The sequence below is a fragment of the Hippocampus zosterae genome, chromosome 9 (genome assembly GCF_025434085.1).
Source record: "Hippocampus zosterae strain Florida chromosome 9, ASM2543408v3, whole genome shotgun sequence".
NCBI lineage: Eukaryota > Metazoa > Chordata > Actinopteri > Syngnathiformes > Syngnathidae > Hippocampus > Hippocampus zosterae.
The window spans coordinates 17,226,482-17,250,417 of record NC_067459.1 but is presented as its reverse complement, the minus strand read 5'-3'; the positions used below and the strand labels follow the sequence as shown (position 1 = coordinate 17,250,417).

The window sequence follows — 23,936 nt, the reverse complement described above, 5'->3', positions numbered from 1 at the left end:
TATTTATTGTAATTATTTCATATGCTTCGAAATACAATGTACGGTATGTTGATGAACGTTTCCACAAGAAGGTCCAATCCAAGCTACCGGTATATCTAAAAATATAACTGCCAGGTCAAACGTAACCCAGCACTGGGTCCAAATGGGACAAAATCAACAGTTCTTAAGAATGTTTCATTAGATTTACTTCAACTTCAGAACATAAACATAACCATCTCAACCTTGGGTAAAAGCTACCCAATCTGATCAAGATCCACAGCTACCCAGTGAATGGGTTAGGAAAACAATCCAATATTTTTAAGTGTTTATAAAAAAAGATTTATGACAATAGGTTTGTGATTTGATGTATGGCAGAGAGGTGTTACTTTAAAGCTGCAGTCAAGTCAAAATGTTCTTCACTAGTTTAAATACGGTATACGGATTAATACTATTTTATGGAATTTGGATTAGGCAGAAAAATCCTGTCGTTTTTATCCATTTTACGAGACTGCCGGTTTGCCTTGTTTAGCCACTTGCTGTCGACTGAAAATAACATCCCAATGCCTTAGGACTGAGCTTGCGAACGTCACGGCTAACCTGTTTTCTGGGTTTGGCCATGTGACCTTCAAAAAATATACTTAATCCTGCAGGAAACGATATCCCCCCCCCCCCCCCCTCCTCCTCCCCCATTGTTAATGTGCTATAATCTACTGTGGAGAGAAATGACCGAATAAGTTTGGACTTCATACCGGAATTGGTAAGTGTATGTTTTTCTTCAGGCAGTTTTCATAATGCCAGTCTATTTTTCGTTAGTTGTTTGCAGTTCTTATTGTGGCCACATGGTGGCAATGAGGCATAAATGCTAAACTGCAAGGAAGTGCGAGGTTGTGGAGCTGACTGGAATGCAGTCTGTGCCACCATGGAAATTACAAACCAGTGTTCAAAAAATGGTACCCTGCTTAAAATACAAGATTAAATTAATTTTATAGTCCAACGGTTAGAGTGACGGAGCATGAACAAAATCCAATTTGTTCCACCTGAAAAAACTGTTCAACAAGAACATGTCCAAACTGAAGTCACCCAAAGAGTACAAATCTGCTGCTGTTTAGGGAGAAATTTCAACGTCTGACACCTTCAATTAAGGGCCTATGTTTTGGGGAAAGATCAGGAATACCGTTGTTTGTTGCACATTACTGTTAAATTTCATTCAACACAAAATCTGAAATTATGATTCTCCAACAAGGAGGCCTCGCCATTTGGCTATATTTGTAATCAAAACATAAAACAGCGCAAATGCAACAATAAGGTATAATGAAGGAGTGCAAGTCACAGCAGAACAAAATGATCGTAAATGTACTTTCTGCCTCTACCTTCACCTCCTTGGCCTCATCAACAGAGAGGCTCTCTTCAATTATGGAGCCCCTGGGGTGCTCCTGGTGAGCTGGGCGATCATTCATTTTCCTAATCACAATGAAATTGTGTCAACAAGTGCAAGTCATGTTTAATTCATTTCATTTATTTCATTTCCTTGTACATGTTTGCGTGGTAACTCACAGCTTGTATTTTCAGGTGAGTCCCATTTAGTGATAGAGCATATGATGAAAACAGGCTAACATTTTAATTTTTAATTGACGTGCAGGGTGACCAGTCTAGGCCATTCTCAGAATTTTGTTGAAAGTCTGCAGTAATGTGCTCCAGCTCACCTATGACCCTAAAACAGACAAGCGGGGGGAAAATTAACATATAATCATAATTAAATATTGATTTTTAGTATTTGTCCTCATCTTCAACAACAGACTCCACAAACATGTCAAAAGGTAGCAGATTAGCATTCATCTAAATGATGAATGTTAACAGGGCAACCGAGGATTCTACTTTGATGCATTAAAAAAAAAAGAAAGCTAAAATTGCTGTCTGGTAATTGAAAAGCGTCATGCTTTGCTTGAATGGAAACAATCATCACACTTTCAAGGACTGAACATTTTATAGCCTAACAACCACCAAAAAGATCACAAATGCCTGTTGTGCATATAAAATGTCACAGTACCTCTAGTCACTGATGGTGTCGTGTGGTGGTATCCTCGTTTGACTTGAGTGCGGGCAGTGTGGGATTGTTTCCCACTCTGTGACGGTGCAGATTTGAGTGTGAATGGTTCTTTGTCTCTTTATGTGCCCTACGACTGTTGACCTTTTCAGGGTGTTACTTGCCTGCCTCCAGGGATAGGCTCCAGCACCCCTCTGTGACCTGTTCAGGATAAACAGTGTTGACATCTATCTATCGATCGATCAATTGATAGATATACAAATTTTCTTCACTTCCGGCCAAACCCCATGCAGGTCACACCTGTGCACCCCGTACAATGACACGACTGGATCATGACTTGCACGATGCTCCATGAGGAATCTCCTCATATTGACTGAGTGTTTGGATTTATAATCTGCCATTGCATGTTGTTCACATGATGTGACTACAAAGTACTTTACATTTTTTTAAATATTTCACAGATAAACTAACGCTGTCTGGATTTGGTTTCACGGGAGGGCTACATTCCTCCGGGCATAAGAAAGTTAATGAATTTGTTCCACTGATCCATGGTGTGCCGCGAGAACTTGCTTGGGCATATGTTTAAGTGAAAACACATTGTCTGCCCCCACATGGCGTCTTTGCTTCGAGACCCTAAACAATGCACAAATCTGCAAGAAATCATGAATTTAAACTTCTGAGGATGTTTCCTTAATGCATTTCTTATGTGGAACGTTTGATCATCAATGTGGTAGACTTACCACGCGTTCGCCATCTGAACAAGACTCCTTCCCGAAAGCGTTCTTCATCTTTGGGGATTCAAAATATGAAAAATATTGGGGTGGAAAAATTGAAATTCAAGAATATGCAAATATGTGACTGTGCAAGGTTGTAATAACACCAATCACCACTAGATGGAAGTCAACATTTATTTTATAAATATACCTGTATTTGAAAGGTGTTTATTCTTGAGATAAATTGAAAACAAATGTTTACTTTCATAGTTTGAGAAACTATTCAATACAGAGCGAGTGTGCATATTTCACATTATTTCTCTTCTGGCTGAAGTTCGGTGCAATAAACCAATTCATTTTCCATTGATCTCATCAGATATCTCTTTAAGGCAGTTTATCTGGGATCTCATCAACACTTGCGTCGACATCTTTTTATTTCTGCTTTTCTATAATCAATGTTATTTTGTAGTTGAAGTTTCCAAAGGGTTCTTTTTTTGCCTTTTATTTCCCACAATGTTGGTAAATTGGCTTTTATTTGTATAGCTTTTCTACCTTCAAGGAGCTCAGAGCGTGTTTACAATGTCTCCTTATTTTACAGAATGCTTACACTGCATCAGGAGCGACTCGGGGCTCAGTGTTTTGCTCAAGGACACGTTGGCAATGACACTATCCTCATGAGGGTCGTGGGCAGGGCGGGGTACACTTTGAACTGGTTGCCAGCCAATCAGGGCACGCAGACAAACAGCCATTCACACAGAAAATCACACTCAGGGACAATTTAGTTCATTTATGGATCTACAAAATTATTATAAAAGCTTTGTGTGCGATTCAAAGCAGTGATACACCGACTCACACAACCACAATAAATCATTGGTAACATTTTAATACGTGCTCTAATACCTCTAAAACAAAGTCACATTTCACAAACTATGACGCAGCGGAAGTCGTCAAATGACGTAGGTGGGTTCTTGCTTTCGGGCGGGACAAGGTGTTTCAAAACCGATCAAAATCTGTCGAATTGCTGCACAGCATTTATTTGATCGATCGACGATGGCCTTCCAAACAGAAAAAAATCTCGTACCGTGTCTGGCTTTGAAAGTAAGTTGGATGTTTTTTTTTCTAGCTTGTGCGCTAATTTACGAGTTGTTTACTGAAAGGAGCTAACAACACACTCAAAGCTATTTCACAAAAGGTGAACAAGTATCTCAACGTGTTCATTTGCAGTGCAATATTTCTCATGTTTGCTGTTTACTAAATATTTATCTCCTTTCTCGCAATTTTTTCGTGCTATTACCAGATATATCTTTGTAGGTTACGACAAACTTCACATTATTGAATTGTCTTTTTTGCGATTTAGTTTTCAGCAGGTCACGCTGAGAAATATAAAACAAAAGCTCTATTAACCCATAATTATAATGATATGAGCAGTAAATTGCATCAAATGCGTAAAGTGCACAAACATAATGCAAAGCAGCTCATGAACAGAAGCTACAAGGTAAAGTACAGTGCATGGTTTATGATACAGAGGGAAAAAAATAACGTAATGACAAAGTATTGCTCAGCATATATACAGCACCTGTGCATAATGCACAGTAAAAAAAAGTTTAAACGCCCAGAACAGACTATTGGTCACCATACGTATGGTGGCTGCAGGTAAAGTGCATAATTCACAGGTTTAAAAAAAAAAAAAAAACATAACAGACTACTGGTCAGCATACATGCTGCAGCGGAAGTGGTGCAGGTTGGTAAAATAAAGTGCACAATTCACAGTAACGAGAAAATGAAAGGATAATACAGACTACCTCTTCCACCCTGCAGCGTTTAAAGCCCGGGGATAGAGAGAGGCACACAAGAAAATGTATGTCTGATTTTGGTCGATGAGAACATTCAGGTGAAGGCCTAGAAGGGAGAAGCTTCTATTCCTGGTTCAGTGGATGGCAGTCTTTTGTACATGAAAAGAAATAAAATGAAAAGAAGTGCAAGTGTTGAGGATGATGGAGAGCTGGACAAAGTTCCATTCATTACCTGCTGTGATCTGTTTGTGGGGAAATCTGAAATCCAGCCTACGAGTCATGCATCTAGATCAAGGGAAGGCAAAGGTTTATCAGCTAAAACGTGAGGATATATCGTTTTAAAAGCTAATGACGAATTGCCAAAAAGCAATCTGACATGGTTCTTACTGCCCACAAAGATGTTGACTGTATACACAAGGTTAAGTGAAGTTGCTGTAGTATCTTTAGCACCTCTATTAGTTTGGGAAGTAAATTGTAGAGGTCCAAGAGATGTTCAGTCTTTGCTAAAATGACTGTTTTGACCAATTTTTTTTTCAATCTATTTCATCACCACAGAAGTTAAAGCCATCGGCCGAAAGTCATTCTGTGTGGTGAGGTTGTTTTTTGGGGGGGGGAACAGGTACCAAGATGGACTGTTTCCAAATGTGATGACTAACAATTGACCTATTCTTTTTTTTTCTCCCCCTCTTTCTCCAGAACGTTGACGCCCTGTTGCGATGTCCAATTTGTTTTGATTTTCTCAACACTTCAATGATGACCAAATGCTCTCACAATTGTAAGTACGGCAGTTGTACTCCTTTATTGATTTGGTGCTCAAGTTATTTCCTGCTTTCCGTGTTTTGTGCGGATATTGATGGACAGGTGGAATTGAGTCGATATGTCTGTCTAACTCATGGTGGGTTGACAATTCAGGTCGTGAACTTTTTCGTACAATCTGAATGTGAAACATTCATTACTTTCTTCATCTTTATATTCTTTTCTAAAGAATGCTCTCATTGAAAAGTGTACTTGACACAGAAAGTGACAGCAAATGAGAATCATGGTAACTATTCCTGATGAATCAGTTCAATAATTGCAGTCACTACATGCAGCGATAGCTATCAATCAACATAATTGGGGAATGTTGATTGAATCGTACTCTCCATGTACTTAATTTTTCTGAGAAATTGGTGACTAAAACTAGGACTCCTGTTTTATATCATTAGTGGAAAAACAGCAGTTCCGCCACAACTCAAATTGCGCAGTCATGAGGATGGATTTTGAGCCATTCAGCGATGGATACATACTGTACATGCCAACATTATGTCTCATATCTTGTATACTGTTCAAAACGACCCCAGCTGTCTATCACCAAAGAATGTGCCGTTCTTTTACCAGATGCTTGTATTGTTTGTGTATCATTTCAGTTTGCTCCTTGTGCATCAGGAAATTCTTTTCCTATAAGCTTCAGTGTCCAGTTTGCAATGCGGTAAGTTTAGAAGCTTTGCGGGAATCTCGGTATACAATACAATACAGTACAATACAATACAATACAATACATGCTGATTTATATAGCGCTTTCACAACAGCGGCAGCTGTAACAAAGCGCTTAACAAAACAGTTAACATAAAGTAAAATAATAAACACAACACATAACAAAACACGGACAGTCGTGCAGTCCGAACCACTTTTCCATCCCACGCTTTGTTGTTTGAAGCAGTTTGAGATGAAAGAGGAGAGAATCAAAGTGTCCTTTAACCAGTGGATCAGAGACGTCATGCTCAAAATGTGCACACGTCGGCTACAAGCTAAGTTTTGAAAGCAAACACAAAGCTGTATCATCCATTGACGAAAAGAGATTGGTTCACTTCTCCTGTCCCATGGAAATCCATTTCAATTCCAAGTGGCGACTCACAGTTCCAAATGCGCATCGGCGCTCTGCACCAACATTCCTCTCTGCTCTTCCTCAACTTCAGCAGCCATCCATCCAGCCGCACCAACGCCGAATGTCCAACAGCGCCGACATAGCCACTGAACAAAATGGGGTTGTGAAAAATGCTGCCTATTACAGGCACAAAAACACAAGCGCCCCAGGTCTGTCCAGCACCGACAGTCAATAGCGCCGACATTCCTCCCAATCAAAATCTGTGCTGGTACAGGCGTGCTGCCGAGAAGGCGCAACCACCAAGCACAGATACTTCTCCTTTGACGAATGTCGTGGCCAAAAAGCGCTGAAAACAGTCCATATCAGGTCCGCACGATGAAACGACAAACAACATGTGACAATACAAAAGACAAAAACACCAAAAAAAGAACAAAAAAGCAAGGCTCTTGAAGAGCACTTGCCGAAGGCTGCCTACTCGGGCGCCATATTGGAAAAAAAAGAGCTTTTTGAAATGAAATGGTATGAGCTTCCGGAACTGTAATTCCTTCTTTAGCAAAGAAAAAAACACGTCAGTTCAATGGTAACCTTTGAATTTACTGTGACAAAACGCGACTGCAGTTGGTGCTTTGCACGTACTATATGAGCAAAGAAAATGCAGTGGTACCTAGAGCATGAATTTAATTTGTTCCGTGACTGTGGTTATAATTCAATTTCCGACTATCTGTCTTTTGATTTTAATATCATTATTTCTGCCCCCTTTTCTTCTAGCAAGCAACAGAACAAGATCTCCAAAACAACCGTTTACTGGATGAATTGGTTGTAAACTTTCAATCTGCAAGGTACGCAGACTTCTTTTAATGTACAAAGAAACTCCGCAGATCCAACAAAATGATTTGCTGAATGCTGATCGAACTTCACTTTCAAGTTGAAGTAACGTTGAATCCTAGTCTATCATTTTAAACTGCTGCTCCAGATAAGCTTGAACAATAACTCAGGCAATTTGCATTTACAGCAATAGAACTGATGTACACATTATAATGTTAGACCCGGGGTGGGAAATTAATTTTCCAAGTGGGTGAAGAAACATGGAGAAGTTGTCGAGGTCGACAGAAACATGCTCATCAATTAATCTCATTCTTTTTTCTTTTTTTTTTTACTTTGCAACCCCCCCATATATGACATGTATGTGATGAACCCAAAACACAGTCATAACCAGTGACAATAGCGTCGTCATTAGTGGGGAATATTTATTACAGTAGCAATGTCAGTGGATCCCATTTTTATTATGATTATAGTCTGTATGCCAGAGAACAACTTTTAGTGCACTGCAATTCGCTGGCATTATATTGACACTTGCACAGTACTCGCGGCTCATTGTAATTCATTTCTAAATGAAGGTTTTAGGGCAAATCCTATGGGGATTTTGTTTTCATTAGATGAGGTTATGTAACGTCATATATTGTTGTCATATATACTCTGTAGCTTTGCAGCTCATGTTGCTTTAAGGCCCAATGTCAGCTTGCTGATGGTCTCGAGGAAATTGACTAGTATTTTTAAATCACAAGATCATTTTTAGTGACCCCGACCACAGGGTTCACTTCACTTTTTTCCCGTCCGCCTAACATATTTTTCATATACAGTTGAACAATCAAAGTTGAATAGCCAAATTTGCTGTTTAACCACATATTTCTGCAAAATATGTTCTTCAAAGGTAGAATAAAACGGCATCGGTCATGTTAAAGATTGATCAGCATAGATTAAAACATATCAATGGACCTAACTGTGACACGGGAAGCAGTTTGGCTGTCCAGTACAGTGTTAGTAATACATAAAGTGAATGATTTGCAAAAAATCAATAGGTAATTATTTACTAGTAATTAGTACTAAAGAGTAGTTTCAGAATCAATTTATCTGTTGACAGTAATAATACTTAATATTGAGAAAAGATGAGAGAACTCCATTTTCAAATTGGCGCATTCACTTGCTAATAGGCACACGCACACACTGAATTAAGTATATTTGTGGAAGAAATCAAACTTATTCCCCTTCACCTGGTGATGAGTGTGAATCTTAAACATCGGTGGCCAAAACCTGCCTAATTCAAATTAAACTGCATTAAGAAACTAACCACTAGAGGGTGCTGGAACTGCACAAATGGAAAATAACCTGGCCTATTTAACAGATGTGCAGCTTGTAATATCGTAACGTGACGATATCAGGGCAATTTTAATATCGCGATATTGCTTTTACCATTACATCACTACTTGTACCCTCAATATGACCGAATTGTCCAACTTGTCAGAAAAAAACACTTCTGATTATGTGCAAACGTATATGCTGAAATCCCTTTGATTGGTTGGCAACATTCTGAGTAACCAAGTCAATAAAACCAACTGTTGAGCTTTTTTATTTTTTGTTAGCGGCAAGCTATAGTGCTTTCATTAATCACCTCAAGGTTATCAGTACCGCAAAAGGTCTCTCTTCAGTTTGTTGACACCGAATAAACGAATGGCCACATGATGCAACTGCTCTTTTTAATTTCCTGTCAGCTTGAGTGCCTGAAAATGTGTTTCGGTCAGGGGAAAAAATGGAGGACCTGCATATGAGGTGATGCACTCCAGATGAAATAGACATCTGGTATCTATACGATGTATTTGGTGAAAGTTGGTTATCGCATCTACACCGCTGTTCTGAGGTTGAGGGTTTGAATCCACGCTCTTGCTCGAGTCTTGTTTGGAAAACTGGAGACTGAAGTTATCCTTTTGGGTAAATGTGAGTGTGAATGCTCTTTGTTTGCCTTGCGGTTGGCTGGCGAACAATCTTTGCCCAAATCTGCTGGGCTAGGCTCCAGCACACCCGCTACCTCACTCTTTGTCATACATGCTTGTCATGGTTGGGGAATTGAATATAGTGTATTCTGTATTAACAGTTAAACTTTGCAAAGATACAATTGAGTGAATGGGTTGTTGAACATTGATAGGTCTGTAAAATGTAATGTAATGATGTCAGCTCTTAAATTCACTCCCCTAAAATAATCTGTAGTGATTTAAGCGTTTCTTTGTCATGACTCTTACCACAAATTGGATTGCCCATTTTTGGGGCATGGCTTTTTTTTTCTCCCCCCCAATGCCTACTGTCCCATCCTGGCCACATCAGGCCCTAGTTTTGGATACTTTCCGGTTTGTTCATGACTTCAAACAAACATTTGTACTGAAGTCAAGGTTTTTCTCACTTTTTCCAAAATGGATGAATCCCGGTCTACTTCCTGCCACTGACTAATGAACTGTTGATGGAATCTGCTACAAATCTGGTTATCTTCATCCGACTGGATATTTAAAGTGAGTGGAGACTGATTGCACCGCTGCGGAAACAACCCCCCCGACCCCCCTTTCCGGCTCTCAGCTCAGCGTGTGCATGGTTCTCACTTCATTTAAAACAATGCAGCGGAACCTATGTTTGTCACGTCCAAGTTGTATTCATTTCAAAATTCCAAAAACCTACAATGTTTGGTCATTTAATATCTTCCTGACTGTAACGGCAGATTTTTGTGATATTCGACATTCTCATTCAAGTACACAAGTCAATGAAACGAAGTAAAGCAAAGTTACTCCGGTTATGCACATGTTCAGCCGCCTGCAGCAGCAGAGCACTTGGTGGTGGATGTTCTGTTGACAGTTTCAGTAATTGATCCTGGTTTTTGTGGAATACAGGAAAATAAAATCAGCTCAGTCAAAATTGCTGGCAATTCATAGTATCCATTAGTTTCTGTTTTTTAGTCAATGCTTTTTGTTGTAGCATCTGCCAAGGAAAAAACAAGCGTCTTAATATTGTTGATCAACGCATTAACTAGCCAGATGTATTCCTGTCACAACTCAAAAGCTATTTGAGTTGTGACTCAACCCCCCATCACTGGTACTCTTCTGTGGTGGCTTCACAAGAAGCCAAAGAAAAACCAAAGCGCTCCTTTACTTGCTGACTGAGTTTTTGCAAAAAGAATTATTTAATGAAGTGTGTAAGAGTTTATACTGTGCAGCCTTGTTTACTTTGTGAGTTTCCCCCAAAGTCTTGCGCGGAGTTGAGAGCGGTGCAAAAAGAAGGGCATACGTGTTTGGTGCGTGTCAGCCCGAGCTAATGGGTGCAATTAGTTCAAATATAAAGTCTTAAATATGGAAAGCAAAGCGCCACACACCTCATTGCTTCCATTTTATTGCTCTGTAATGGACCTGCTGACATTTGTTTGCCTCGCACATTTTCGAGACCCGAGACAAAGTGTCGCCTTTTTCATGGTCCGTTAAAAAGAAACGCGATACTGAGTGGTCGACATTATAGTTAAAAGACCGTAACTCACTGATTACGAGAGTTCTCTGTATTGTACTGCACTCGTGTGTTTATCCTACAGGACATATGGTCTTTATGTCATCCTGTATTGTTGTATTATGTGAGAGAAGATCTTTCACGTAACTGTCTTTTACTCTCTAATGAACGGTTTCCATGTTGTAATTCCATGCACATTTTTTTTCCTCCTTCCTCCCCAGACAGCAGTTGTCACAAACTTATTTTGACTCTCCACCAATATCCCCAACGAACTCGGCATCAGTCAAATGCAAATCACCGAGCGACAGAGGCCAAAAGTGCAACGGCTCTCTTGTGAGTCACTTTTTCCAGAAGAGGCCCAGAAAGTCTGCCACAGATGCCCCGACTGGACGTGTGCGCAGTGATAAGGACGCTGACCCCCGCAAAGCCACTGTAAAGGAAGAGCCCGGTGATGTGGAAGAGGCATCCATGCGGGACGCCGGCTGGGCGCAGCAGGATGAGACGAAATTGCACAGCATCAGCACGGAAGAAGAGATGCCGCATTCTTCCTCATCACCGCCAACTGATGTGAAGCCTGCAATCAAAGGTGAAGCATATCAGCGCTGCGCAAGCTTGTTTGTTTCGATGGCGTCCGTTTTGTAACTCCGTCAGCCTTTACTCACAATCTTTTAATACGCAAGACATCAGGCCTGTAGTAGTTTACATGCAGGGTTTTGCACAGGTGCCGTAAGATCAATCCAGGAAATAGTCAACTGGGATTGTTTTCCTCCACAGCTGTCAACCTGAACAGGATAAGTGAAATAGATTTCGAGGACATGTTTTTGTGTGTTTGTGTCACGTTATTTGTTGGTGTATGACACAAAGTGGCCGTTGATAGATTGCAAAGTAACCATTGAGTTTTTTTAGCTGCACAAGATGCAATTGAAAGGGAAAATGATTTTGATGTACCGGTACTGTACATTAAAGTGTTACACTTAGTGATGGATTACTATTTATTGATCGGTTCATATTTCTTGTTGATTTTAGTTTTTGGAATCTATTAAATGTGTCTTCTTGCAGTGGAGTGCCCCGTGTGCTCCGTGAGTGTGTCCCAGCCGTTCATCAACAAACATTTGGACATGTGTCTCACGAGCGGCGAAAAGAAGGAAAGCTTAAGAAGGTAAAGTAACTCGAACGCATAATGTTGAGTAAAGCAGCAGAAAAGTGTTTTCTCCAAATGCTGTGTAAGCACCACAAAGCATGTTCTGACTATTATTTCTTTCAAATTAAGTAGCTCACACAAGGTAGTCTGTTAACTATTATTTCTGTCTATGTGCTGACTTCAAAATGAAGCGTGATGCTCATTGTTGCCCGGCATTTGAAGATTTGACTTCTCGTCGTAATGTGACTCTCTTTAGTCTTACTGTTGCAGGTGATTCATCCTGCACTGTGTGCAGCAGGTTGATTGTCTTTTAATGACCGATCATGGTCATATTTTTTGCACCAAGAGCATTTAATCTGGATGACACCTTTCTGTCACAATGATGAATGGTGGTGATATCTTAAATATTCTGGACTGGCTTAAGAAAAGAAAAAAAAACAAGGCAATTTTTTTCTCTCCAATGCATTTCAATGAGTGTCTCTCAAATGCGGATTTTTGTTCTTCGCAGGCCGGCCTGCTTCCTGTTCTCCTCGAATGGCGGGTTTTCAACCTTAAATATATTTTTTAAAACTTGCTTTGTGGTCCCCTATACATCCCAATTTATCATTTGCATGACATCAATGGCAATTTTCTACGATGTTTTTCATAAAACGCATATTTTTATGGGACACGCAATAAAAATAGCGAAAAATGAATGAATAAATTCAATGAGGCGATCGAAGGCTTTTCCTTTGGTGATCAGGAGCACAATGAAGCAAGATGCTAATGCTAATTTGAATGCTAGTGACAAACTTTCTATCACTAAAGTCAGGGGTGTCCAAACCCCGGCGTCTTACATCTTACTTCTTACGTCTATGGTGCAGAAACCGACATGATATTCATGTTTTCATCCGTTCACGAATCGTAACAGAAGTTCAAACTTGATAGACCTCGCTAGCATGCAATTCAGTGGCATGTGATGAGCGCAGGAAATATTTCTCTTGCCACTCCCTATTTCACCTTGTCATTGGCGATGTGGCGAATGCAGAGCACAATAGCTTGAAGCACGTGACTTGAATATTGAATGACTTTGTTGACATTTCCATCATACCACTTCATTGTAATAGAGCCCAGTGACATGAATGTAGCGGATCTTTGGATTGAGCAGTATAATGTTTCTGTCACAGCTCCCTTGGCAAGGCAAGGCGCCCGACGGGGAAGTTGGTGTACAACCTGCTTAGCCTGCAGGAGTTGAAGCGGAGGCTCAAGGAATGGAACCTTTCGTTGAAAGGCTCCCGCGATCAGCTGATCCAAAGGCACAAGGAATTTGTGCATATTTATAATGCACAATGTGACTCGCTCAATCCCAAATCAGGTGAAGGAAAGCAGTCCTCGAAAAACGTTATGTATTTGATGCTTCATTCTGTTGTAGGTTAGTCATTCCAATCTGTCATGACCTTTGCTAAGGAAAAAAAAAATATTTTACTAGTTGTACAACTTCCTGACTACTATATGAATCTGGTGTGTTAGGGGAGGGATACATTTAAACCATGCTGGGTAAGGGGTCCTCGAAGAGCCAAGTCGGTGACCCGTGCAGTGCTTGCTTCGGCAGTCATCAAGACTGATGTAACCATAGTTGCATCGTAATATTTACATTTCACAATTGTTTAGCTGCTGCATTAAATAAAGCATGGTAGGCAGACGACGACTTAGATCTAATGTCATTCCTCAACAGTTGAAGAAATTGTCAAAGAGGTGGAAGCCACCGAGAGGATCAAAAATCAGCTACATGACAAAGTCAAACCTGTGAGTTGGGACTGTCTTGTGTTTGTATTCATTGTTGATGATGTCCATGTGCATTGAAACTAGGAGATGTTCATTCACTGCTTTCAAATGTGCAGGTTATGGTTTTCTCGAAGAATCACTCCGAGGAGGAAATTGATGAGGTTCACTCAACATATAGTAAGTGATTGGACTGTTATTCGGTCACTGTTTACATACCTGGCCTGTGCTTCAATGATGCCAGTCAATGTGTCTGATAAATGCCGTCAATTTGAACTGCTGAGTAACATAGTTAGTCAATACAAAACACTCCTGAAACAGTTTTTGCGCTTCATAAATTTCTGTATTAACAAAAATGTCAAAGCCCACTAAATTACTGTACTCCCAAAGTTCTACTCGGTGCTCACTGCCGGAGATATTCATAAATTAGGTGTGTCTGAAAAAAATACATTTTGAGTACATTTCTTAAAAATGAAGATATAAAACCTTGACCTTTTGCGAAACAGCTTTATGATTGCAGACATCTGTTAAAAAAAAAATCAATTCAAAAAGATGAAATATTGAACGGTTTTGTGACACTTTGCCAGTTCATGCCAAGCCTGTGCAATATATTTCACAACCACAAAAGCTTATTCTACAAAAGGGGCACTATAGCGAGTCACATGGCGTTTGCTTCTCTTTCACTGACAGATAGTCAATGAGTCCGATCTGTAAACTGTCCTCTGTTGCGATGAAAAGCAAAAATTGGATTCGTATGCCTTGGGAAATGAGGAACAGCTTTTGTTTTGAAGTTCTTTGCAAAGAACATGTATCATGCCATGAGACAAAGAGAGAGATTTGCAGGTGTTAACTCAATTGCTGAAGGTACCGCAATGCTGATTTTTTTTTTTTTTGCTCATGAAAGCGTATTATATTTTCTAACAATGGACTAAGTGCACTTAATGATTTTACTCCACTCTTAAGATAGCCAAGTGACCCGTAGTACAATGCTAAACTGAAGTTAACTCCAAAACGTTCACTCTTTCCGAAGCACATCATAAGCTTTTATAGATGAGGGAATTTATGTCCAGCCTTTGTCCTGGTGGCAGTTTCAATTAGAATGTAAAATTGACAAAGACCTGAATGCTGCTCCAGTAATGGGTTCCATCACTCAGCCTGCATGAAGCCAAAGTTGCCAATGTTGAGTAATCTTTGCATAATAATGCAAATTGCATACTTAGTATTTACAAGCATGACATTCATTCCTTGAGAAAATATTGTCAAACTTGAAAAGAGACAATTATGTGTGTTGCTATGACAAAAAGTTGTTGGATCTTTGTATGTTGGAGTTTTGAGGAAAGGAAAGATGTTTGAATACTTGGCTTTTCGGCCTCTTGGCAGTGTGGTGCTGTACATGGATGGAGTACACCCTTAGAAAGAGTACAGAAGAAAGTTGCAATTGAACTCTTTAAAAAAAATTCACAGATTGGGAAGAATTTGTGTCTGAGTAGTGTTATCTTACCTGTGTTTGTGTGTGAATATTTGAAGGAATATCACTCCTGAAACTGATGCTAATTTTTCGTTTGCTTTTGAATGGGATATTACATTGGCTTTAGCATTAGCGCTACTGGTGTTTGAGGGCCGGATGGGGGCATGTTTTGGATTTAAATATACAACGTGTGTAATTATTTTTGTTGTGTGTTTAGTTTTATCGTAAAATCCAACTGCAGTGTCATTAAACAGCGGAAGGGAAGCTTGGGGATCATAGAATCACATACGCGACATAGTTTGCTACGCATGCAATTTGGTGCATTCAGTGTACTTCCACGAGCTCTAGAACATGTAAACACTCCACGCCATTCTTTGCGATAATTGTTTTTCTTGGATTAAAGGGCCAAAATTGAAATCACTATTACATTGCGATTAACCATCGAGCCCGACTGGAGAGTAGTCCAGCTAGCAAGTAACAAGCCCATCAACCACACGCAGAGATGTTCTCTCTTTAATGAGCTGTTGAGCAACTAAGATTGGAATGGACCCCCCCAAAAAACTGTTTGATGATTCACCTCAACCCTCATCCTACCTTTGCTCAGTGAGTTCACACTATATGCCCAAAGTCTAACAAAGTGAATGCTGACTGCGTCAATTTTTACCTTTGGGGTAGATCTCGAACATGAGTTGTACCATTGGAGATTATTTTCTGGTTAACCATCATATTGACATGAACCACAGAGGTGGTGGTGGGGGGGCGGGGGGGTGACTGCTTGAAAATAAAAAAGTGACAAATGAATGTGACTCACAGGAGGATGCTTTTATTAATAGCTGCACTGCTGTGATAACCTCTTGATTTATCACAGGAGGATGTGGGTGAGTCACACTGCGAGCATCGGGAGCTAGCAGATAACTCCGGAAACTCGGCGGAGCACTCACATGTGATTGCATCCTTTTGTCAAAACATGCCATTTATCATTTGTAGAATCAACAGCTGCTTATTCAACATTGTCAACAAATATTTGGAAAGTGAGTGAGGACAGTGTGATGCGGTGCAGCTCTACACCGCTCCAAACAACAATACAATAATAAACATTGTTAATAATCCTTTCATAGAGTCAAACTGTGATTGATCTAGTTGCTTCCTTGGAAATCATTAGCTTGTGTTTCAGAAGTGTGTCGAATTAATGGGGAAAGCGGCTCATTTATGATGCAATATTTGAAGTAATTAAATACATTATTCGGTAATTTTCAATGCTACTTAACATCCGACAGGACTGACGTAGCAGTCTTCCAATTGCACTCTTATCACCCAATCCAAGAGGCTTCTTATACGTCATTATCTTCGCAGGGAAGCAGCACAGCAACGACTTCTCTCGCCTGGTTGCTCAGGTTCGTGGTCGCCTAGATACAACCAGGGCTACTCAGATAAAAGAGGCGGCGGGAGGCGAAGATGCAGAGCAAACACCTTCGGCAGGTATGGGGAGATATTCTCTTGCATCACAAACTTTGTCAATCGTCAGCTAACAATCTTCACAAATGGTTCGAAGTTTTTGGAAGATTCCCTTCAGTGACACATTTGCCATGTAATTGAGTTGAAAGGGTCATGGTGGGGCGGCACGGGGCTCGACTGGTTAACATGTCCGCCTCACAGTGCAGAGGTGCAGGGTTCGATTCCCGCTCTGGCCTTCATGTGTGCAGTTTGCATGTTTTCTCCATGCCTGTGTGGGTTTTCTCCGGGTACTCCGGTTTCCTCCCACATTCCCAAAATATGTATGACAGGTTAATGGAACACTCTAAATTAGTTGTTAGTGTGAACCAGGATGGTTTTTCGTCCGTGTGTCCTGCGATTGGCTGGCAACCAGTTCAGGGTTTACCCCGCCTACTGCCTGAAGACGGCCGGGATAAGCTCGCGAGGATAAACGGACTAAAAATTGGATGGATGGCTTTTGGTTGGTTTGGCTCGGGATGAGAAATGTTTGCTGGTATTTCTTCAGTACGTTAACTTTTTGTTGACTTTTTGCATTGTATAAATACATTTAGTGTTTCAGCGCTGCGAAGCAACACCGCATAAAAAAGGAAAAAAATATTCAGAGAAAATGATTTCCATTCCTCCAAGCAATTGTTTTCAGATGTCATCCGACAGCTGATACTATCTTAAAAAAAAAAAACTGAAATGATACGGTCTGTCAGTCTCGATTGTAGGGCTGCCAAGTAGACATCAGTTGACTAGTCACGATGTCCACTAGCAAAATCGTTGGCGATTAATTTAATAGTCAATGAGTTGCTTATTTTTGTCTCAGTAATTATATACAGTATTTGGCCCTTTTTGTTCCGTCATGAAACTGCCTCGTGCCTGCTTCTCCCGCCAGCTTGCAAGCCTCATCTGACACACATGTGCAGTAGCGATCCTTTGTGGCAGCTCCAAACGTACTGTATGTGAAGTAAGATAACGTGACAAATACATTTGTATCATTCAGCTCAAGGTGCAGAAACAAAGACTTGTTTGGATATCAAATCTGAAGGAGAGGAAGAAAAGGAGCCATCCCCAAGAGGCATTTTCCTCTCAAACAGCCCCACTTACAGTGACGTCTCTGTCAGCAGGTGAGTCCCTCCATAAAGTACTTGCATGCGACACCCCCAAAACTCTTTGGTGAGACTTCCTTGAAGCCGGCATTTGTTTTTTTATCACCAGAGGTGTTAAGTAAACTGTGGATCGCCCACTTGAGGTCATTGCTGGCTGTCTGTACAATGAGAGATGTGTGGCATTCCTGGCAGAATGCTTGCAGATTTTTGGAACAGAAGTGCAAAACCACAAATTGACTCCAAAAGAGATGTCTGCCCTACCTTGTGGGTGCCCGACATGTGCTGTAAATCATAAGTGCTGTCCCTAAGCGGTGTTTTGAGGGCAATCTTTCAAATGCATATGGCCGAACCTCTAAAGCCTGAGGTTAAACGAGTCTGAATGCATCCACAATTTTGTGGGAAAACTCGGTTAAAAAAAAAATCTCGAAACATTCTTTCTGCCTCGGGTAGCTGTTTATTTATTTATGTTTATTTCTTGTACGCAGCGGGAAAAAGTCAAGCCGACAGGAGCAACACGTGTTTCATGCTATGCATGACGGTGACACGCCGCCAACGCGGTGCTCAGGCCAATTTCAAAATAGACCGTAGCTTATCAAATCATGTAGGGACATCAACACCTTTTATTTTGAAGTTCCCGGCAGTGCGTCGCAGCGTGAAGGCTGACGGTGTCACTTGACTTGTATCCCTGACTGTAGTCGAGGCTACTTTTTATTACCGGGACATCAATAACACATGTCCTGAAATCAAGTTCATTCACGACTTAATGCCGATGAAAGAACTTGTCAATTTGGACCGACCTGACAGAACTATGCTGACATTTTATTTTGTATGTCGGCTTAACAGTGATTCCAGTGTTGGCGATTAACAGCCGTGAAACAAGAGCCCCGCGTTAGCTGGCAAGGGGCGCCGGATTGCTTTGCAAAGGCAGTTTTTAATAAGCAAAAATGACTTCACCCTTTGATGCTGTGAGCCCGACAGTTGCACTTCCTAATGTTCACTTTTTAACACATGCCAGGCTTACTCAAATGTGCTCTCTTCGATGTCGAAATCGCGACTGTGTTTGTGACATAATTTGGTGTCATTAACCAAAATATTGGAAGAGATTTGTCAGAAATCTCACAAATGCTTCATAAGCAGAGTTTTAAAAAAAAAAAGCAATTTCTCAAGTCTTCATACAAAATCTCTGTACAGCATACTGACTAATATATTTGTGATATGCTATAATTAATCGCTCAGTCTCGAGTTTTATGATCTCGGTTGAAACTGAAACATTTTTGTGTTAGCATTTTTTGGGGTCCGGCATGGTGGGCAACCGGTTAACACGTCCACCTCAGTGCAGAGATGCAAGGTTCGACCTTCCTGTGTGGAATTTGCACGTTCTCCCCATGCTCGTGTGGTTTTCCCCCGGGTACTCCGGTTTCCTCGCACGATCCAAAAACATGCTTCTACTTTTTCTCGCTCTCTATGCACACTATTTGTGTGTCTGTGGCAGTTGTCGTGTTGCAACTCCTGATGTCCTCCGGGATGGGTTTTGAATTGCGAAAAGCACAAAATGAGAGAAACCTGTTCATCAAAGCAGTAGGGAAGAGTTTCACGCTGTGGTGTATAGTATGACGATTACTTTTCGAACTTCTCGTGTGAAGTCCGGCACCAACTCAGCTTCAGTGCTGTGCAGTCCAATCCACAAACTTTATTAAAGCCTTGTGTTGCCACAGTAATTCCACATCAGTAAAATTGAATAGTTTTTTTTTTCTCATTCTTCCTCTTTCTCTCTACCTTCAGCTCACTTTCGGACATCTTTGCACCAGAACCTTCCATAAACGAGTAAGTCTCCACCACCATGTTTAGAAAAAACAAAAAAATAAATGAAATCTCATCCTCAATGTTTTTGTCTTTTATTCTAGTAGATGTAATTGTGAGTCTCCATTTGAAAGTGGACGTGTACTGTACATATGATACTAAGCCCCACCTTTTCTGGGACACGACATCAAGCGCATCTCGGCAGATGAACATAGCGTGAATGAAAGAGACACTTACTACCGGCCAGCTAGTCAGACTGGGTGTCAAACTCAAAGTTCGTGTGCCGGATCCGGACCGCAGCATATTTTGCGGCCTGCTAAATCATACAAAGTTTGTTTTTGTAAAAATTGTTTTTTTTTCACTCTTCTCAGAATGTGCTTTTTTTTTCAACCAAGGAAACGCCACTCAAAATATTGGGCAAAATTATTAACTTTAAAAAAAATCATAACCAAAAAATGGTACTTGTGTTATGAAATCGAATCACGGTCTTACGTCCCTGGAATCTTGTCATCGGGTTGATTCATGGTCTGTTTGTGTTGAAGGCTGGCTCGTTGCTCGTTGGTCAGAGCAGTATTTTTCTCCCTGCAATAGAAATGTCATGTTTGTAAAGTTCTCAATAGGCTGTCAGTTGAGGTGGGAGCGCATTACCGGCCAGTTGCTGGGCAGCGCGTTGGCGTGTCGAGTCAAAGATCGGTGCTCTCTTGACTCCTTTACCACTTCCTTATGTATGTCATTCTCACAGTTTAGGCTTCCGGGTTCTGTTTACATTCAGGCTAAGTGGAGACTTGGAGATTGGGCGTTGCCGTGTCACTTGTATGGAAGGAAACAAGGAATAAAAGAGGCTTAATCTCTACATTGCAGATTGTCATGGTTGGCCAGTTGAGTGTTTTTTTTTTTAACTCATTCAGTACCAGCCAATTGTGGACCAAGTCTGAAAAGACGTTTAAAAACGTCTTTGGGAGTGACTGAATTCATATATAAATTACACATGCGTCTATCAGTCCACTGCCCATCCACGAACCCACTCCGTCGTCATTCCAGCTTTCATTTGCCACGTGGACTTGTGATCCAAATTCCAGTACTGGAATTTAGTTTTTCCTGCCAATAAAGAGACATGGGACACTTTGTCGTCGGCTGTGAGCTGATCTCAATTTTTACTCCTTTCTTGTCAGCAGGGCCCTGCGTGTGAGCTTTAAGAGGTTCCACATGTGCACCAAATAATGGTGTTGAAATAAAATCAACTTATTTTAGTATGCATATATACAGTAAATATACAATATCGTATCTTTGATTGCATTCAGTGTATCAGGATCTTGAATAAATGAGTCCAAGTCACAATTCAACACCGTTGACCTCGTTACAAAACCAATCAAGAGATATTTCACTTCTTGACTGCAAATTTGATGTACAAGGGAGAAATGATTATTGAAGGCCACCTCTGCTGTTTTCGCTCCCTGTCATCAAAAGAACAGTAATTATTGGAAGAAATAGGTGTGCAAAAATCAGTAATTGTCTTTTAATTAAATTACATACACTTCTTATCTCTGCCTGGTGGTTTTCAACCACGCAAGGAACCCGTTGAATTGTAATGAATTTGCTGGTGACAGAACTAGAAGGCCATTTGTCAAAATAGTCCGCAATCATTGTCAGTCGCCCCAGCAGCATTCTAATCGAGCAAAGATTCACTTGGATAGAGTAGGTGCCAAGTTTTTGTTTTAGGATTAATTAGAGCTTTTTAATACCAACGGGTTTGTAAAATTCTAGTTAACACATCTGTCGCTCTCTTTCTCGTTTTTGGGGGGGGCGGTGGGGGGTCATACTTACTGCTGCAAAAAACATTTTTGTCCTGAGGGATAGCACGGTATAATTTCTGTACTATTTGGAGTACGAATGAATGGCCTATTTTAAAACTGTTATTAACCGCATTTATGTTAGTTGTTTTTTCGTCGAGGATAAAGAATATATGCCAGTGAGTGTTATTACAAAATTAGCAACAACAGTTACTTTTATTGAACAAAAATTGATGATAATGGCCCCACAGGCCCGATTGTGCCCCCATGGTAGGCCTTTTCTGGCACACGGGCCGTATGTTTGACACCACTACTCTACATCCTTGAGGCTAATACTCACACTCTGGCCCATTGCAGTGTCCTTGAATATCTTCAGCCTATAGATTGCAGGGAGCAGGTGCATAAGCTCTGGTAAATGCCAATGTTTAAATGTTTAGTGCAGAGAAGTGTAATAAAAGGCGCAGTGTTCTACGCCAAAACACAGTTTGGAGACCAGTTAAGCATCTGCTGAGGGTATTTTATATGCCAATAAAACTGTCCTCTTCCGGAGATGTCTTAGAAGAGAGATGTTGCATATTTCCCCATGCCCAATTCAAAAATGACCAAATCTTCTTCTGAACAGCGTCGCGAAGAGGACGTCTGTCAGGAAGCGGACATCTTCTTCCCGGAAATCCGTCGCTGCTTCATCGACCGCTTTAGGGAAACGGCGCCGTAGAACGTGACGAGGGGCTTCATTGAAGATGGAGGACGAAAGACCGCACACGTTTGAGACAATACGTGATGGGGGGCGGAAGAATGTATCAAAAGCGTGTTTATTTGAGACATGTCTTTTTGTACATATCTGGTTACATTTATGACCTCGTAATCCACAGTGAGTCCGTACTGCTCGTTTTTACATTGTATATATTTTTTTCCTTTCAAAATCCCAAGGAGTCTGATATAGATTTTAGTGCAAATATAAATAAAGCAAGAGTTATTGATGTTGAGCTGTATTATTTTTAACATGTAGAAACAATTCCAATGATGGACAAACAGAAATTTAAAAAAAAAATCTTGAAAAATAAAAACATAGCCAATTTTCCAAACGCCTCACGACCAATCATTGAGTATGTACGAAACTCCAAGACAACTCAAAACAACAAATAAATAATGTATGAAACTAACCTAAAACCTCATAAAAAAGGACAGAATCAACGCCATAGCGCTAGATTTTAACCCGTGTTGGGTCAAAATCTTGACCCAACACCCCGGGTTCACTCCTCAACCCAATGCGCTGGGTGTCCATTTTGGACCCAGTGCTGGGTTCGCTCTTTCACTAAATTTGGGTTACTTTTAACCCAGCAGCGTTATGAGTGTAGGGGCCGTTTAAGTGAGCACCCGTCAGAACAACGAGGCACCTAAACAGGATGAAGAGTTCTGTTATGTTAGGGTTTATTGTCAGGCCAATTTATGAGAGTTCACTCACTCACAAAGCTAATAAAGACTCACTTGGATTTCATCGCCTTTCATGGAAAAATGACTTGAGGTCACTGTAATTTAATCAATCCAATGCTGAAGGAAAGCTCGGGTCAAAGCAAGTGTGTCCACACTTGTGGAGGAGATTTGGTGTTTATGTAGATGTGAACGAGGGTGAGAGAGAACTTAATCTTGATTGAAAACAGAGTTTGCCTGGAGCCTGGACAGCAAGCGGCGCGCCACACTCTTAATCTCCCCCATCGGGCCGAGCGGCGACAAGCTGACGGACAAAAGCTGGACTCCTACCTATTGCGCTGGTCGTTACACGTCTGACTTCTGCGTCGCTCCGCACTGCAGTTTGCCTTTCTTCTACTTAGCATGGATTGCACTCCTGCTTGGAACACTGCTCGGGTCCCAACCGGCCCCTGATTTTGACCTCATTTCGGAGAGAGGCGACAACAGGACCTAACAAGAATTCCATACGCGTAACGGTCTCTAGGAAAGACCTGCGGAATAAGACGCATGGCCGCTGAAAGACTTTGTCTTTGTAAAGCTCATAAGTATGTGAGAATTGGATGTCGTGTCACTCTCAAATGCCCTGGACAGTTGTGATCGCTTTTTTTTTTCCACTCCTTACCCCTCCCCTCTTTTAAACTGGCCTAATGGTGAAGAAGTAAATTCATAGTCACGGCATGGACTCGTGTTCAACGAAGCCGCAACCGCCTTGCCCCCAGCGACCATCGCAATAGGTCAAGTGGAATTGGCTAAATCCTGTCGGAAACAAATAAACAGCTTATGGGTTGAAAGCAATCAAAACAGAGAAAAGGATGAAGCTAAATTGTTGCTGATGATGAGTAAATGCTTAAAATATAAGCGAGGCTCTCCACGATGCTTGACAAGATCTTATTAAATTTGGATTAAAAGTCTTGTTTTAGTGGAGTATTTAATCCATTAGTGACAAAAGAAATGATTGCCTTCAATCCAAAACCGGAAAAGCTTGACATGCAAATTTAAAGATCATGTTACACAAATGCACGGCCTATCATGCAAAATATGATTATGTTAAAATGAAACCAATTTCATTTCTTTTGATGAGCCAAAGCCAGATTGTATGATCTCATCAGACAGGGTTGATAATGATAATAATAATAATAATCAGAGGATGGGTTATGTAAATCAAAAAGATCTGCTTACATTCCTTCCTCCTGACACATTTTGGTTGACAT

General features: G+C 40.8%; 1 protein-coding gene across 3 annotated transcripts; it reads left to right on the top strand.

Annotated features, from left to right (window-relative positions):
* The first annotated feature begins 3,679 nt into the window (after nucleotides 1–3,679).
* rad18 (RAD18 E3 ubiquitin protein ligase) lies at nucleotides 3,680–22,236 on the top strand. Of its 3 annotated transcripts, none has more exons than XM_052075399.1 (13): nucleotides 3,680–3,834; nucleotides 5,226–5,304; nucleotides 5,936–5,997; nucleotides 7,162–7,232; nucleotides 10,929–11,293; nucleotides 11,767–11,866; nucleotides 13,015–13,202; nucleotides 13,563–13,633; nucleotides 13,729–13,789; nucleotides 16,431–16,556; nucleotides 17,560–17,683; nucleotides 19,448–19,489; nucleotides 21,878–22,236. In XM_052075399.1, exons 1-13 carry the CDS (start codon nucleotides 3,787–3,789, stop codon nucleotides 21,975–21,977), a joined length of 1,437 nt encoding a protein of 478 aa, XP_051931359.1. In that variant the 5' UTR covers nucleotides 3,680–3,786; the 3' UTR covers nucleotides 21,978–22,236. The 3 variants fall into 3 exon arrangements, with proteins under 3 accessions (XP_051931359.1, XP_051931361.1, XP_051931362.1); XM_052075401.1 differs by lacking the exon at nucleotides 21,878–22,236 and adding an exon at nucleotides 20,238–20,976; XM_052075402.1 differs by lacking the exon at nucleotides 19,448–19,489.
* Nucleotides 22,237–23,936: the final 1,700 nt, after the last annotated feature.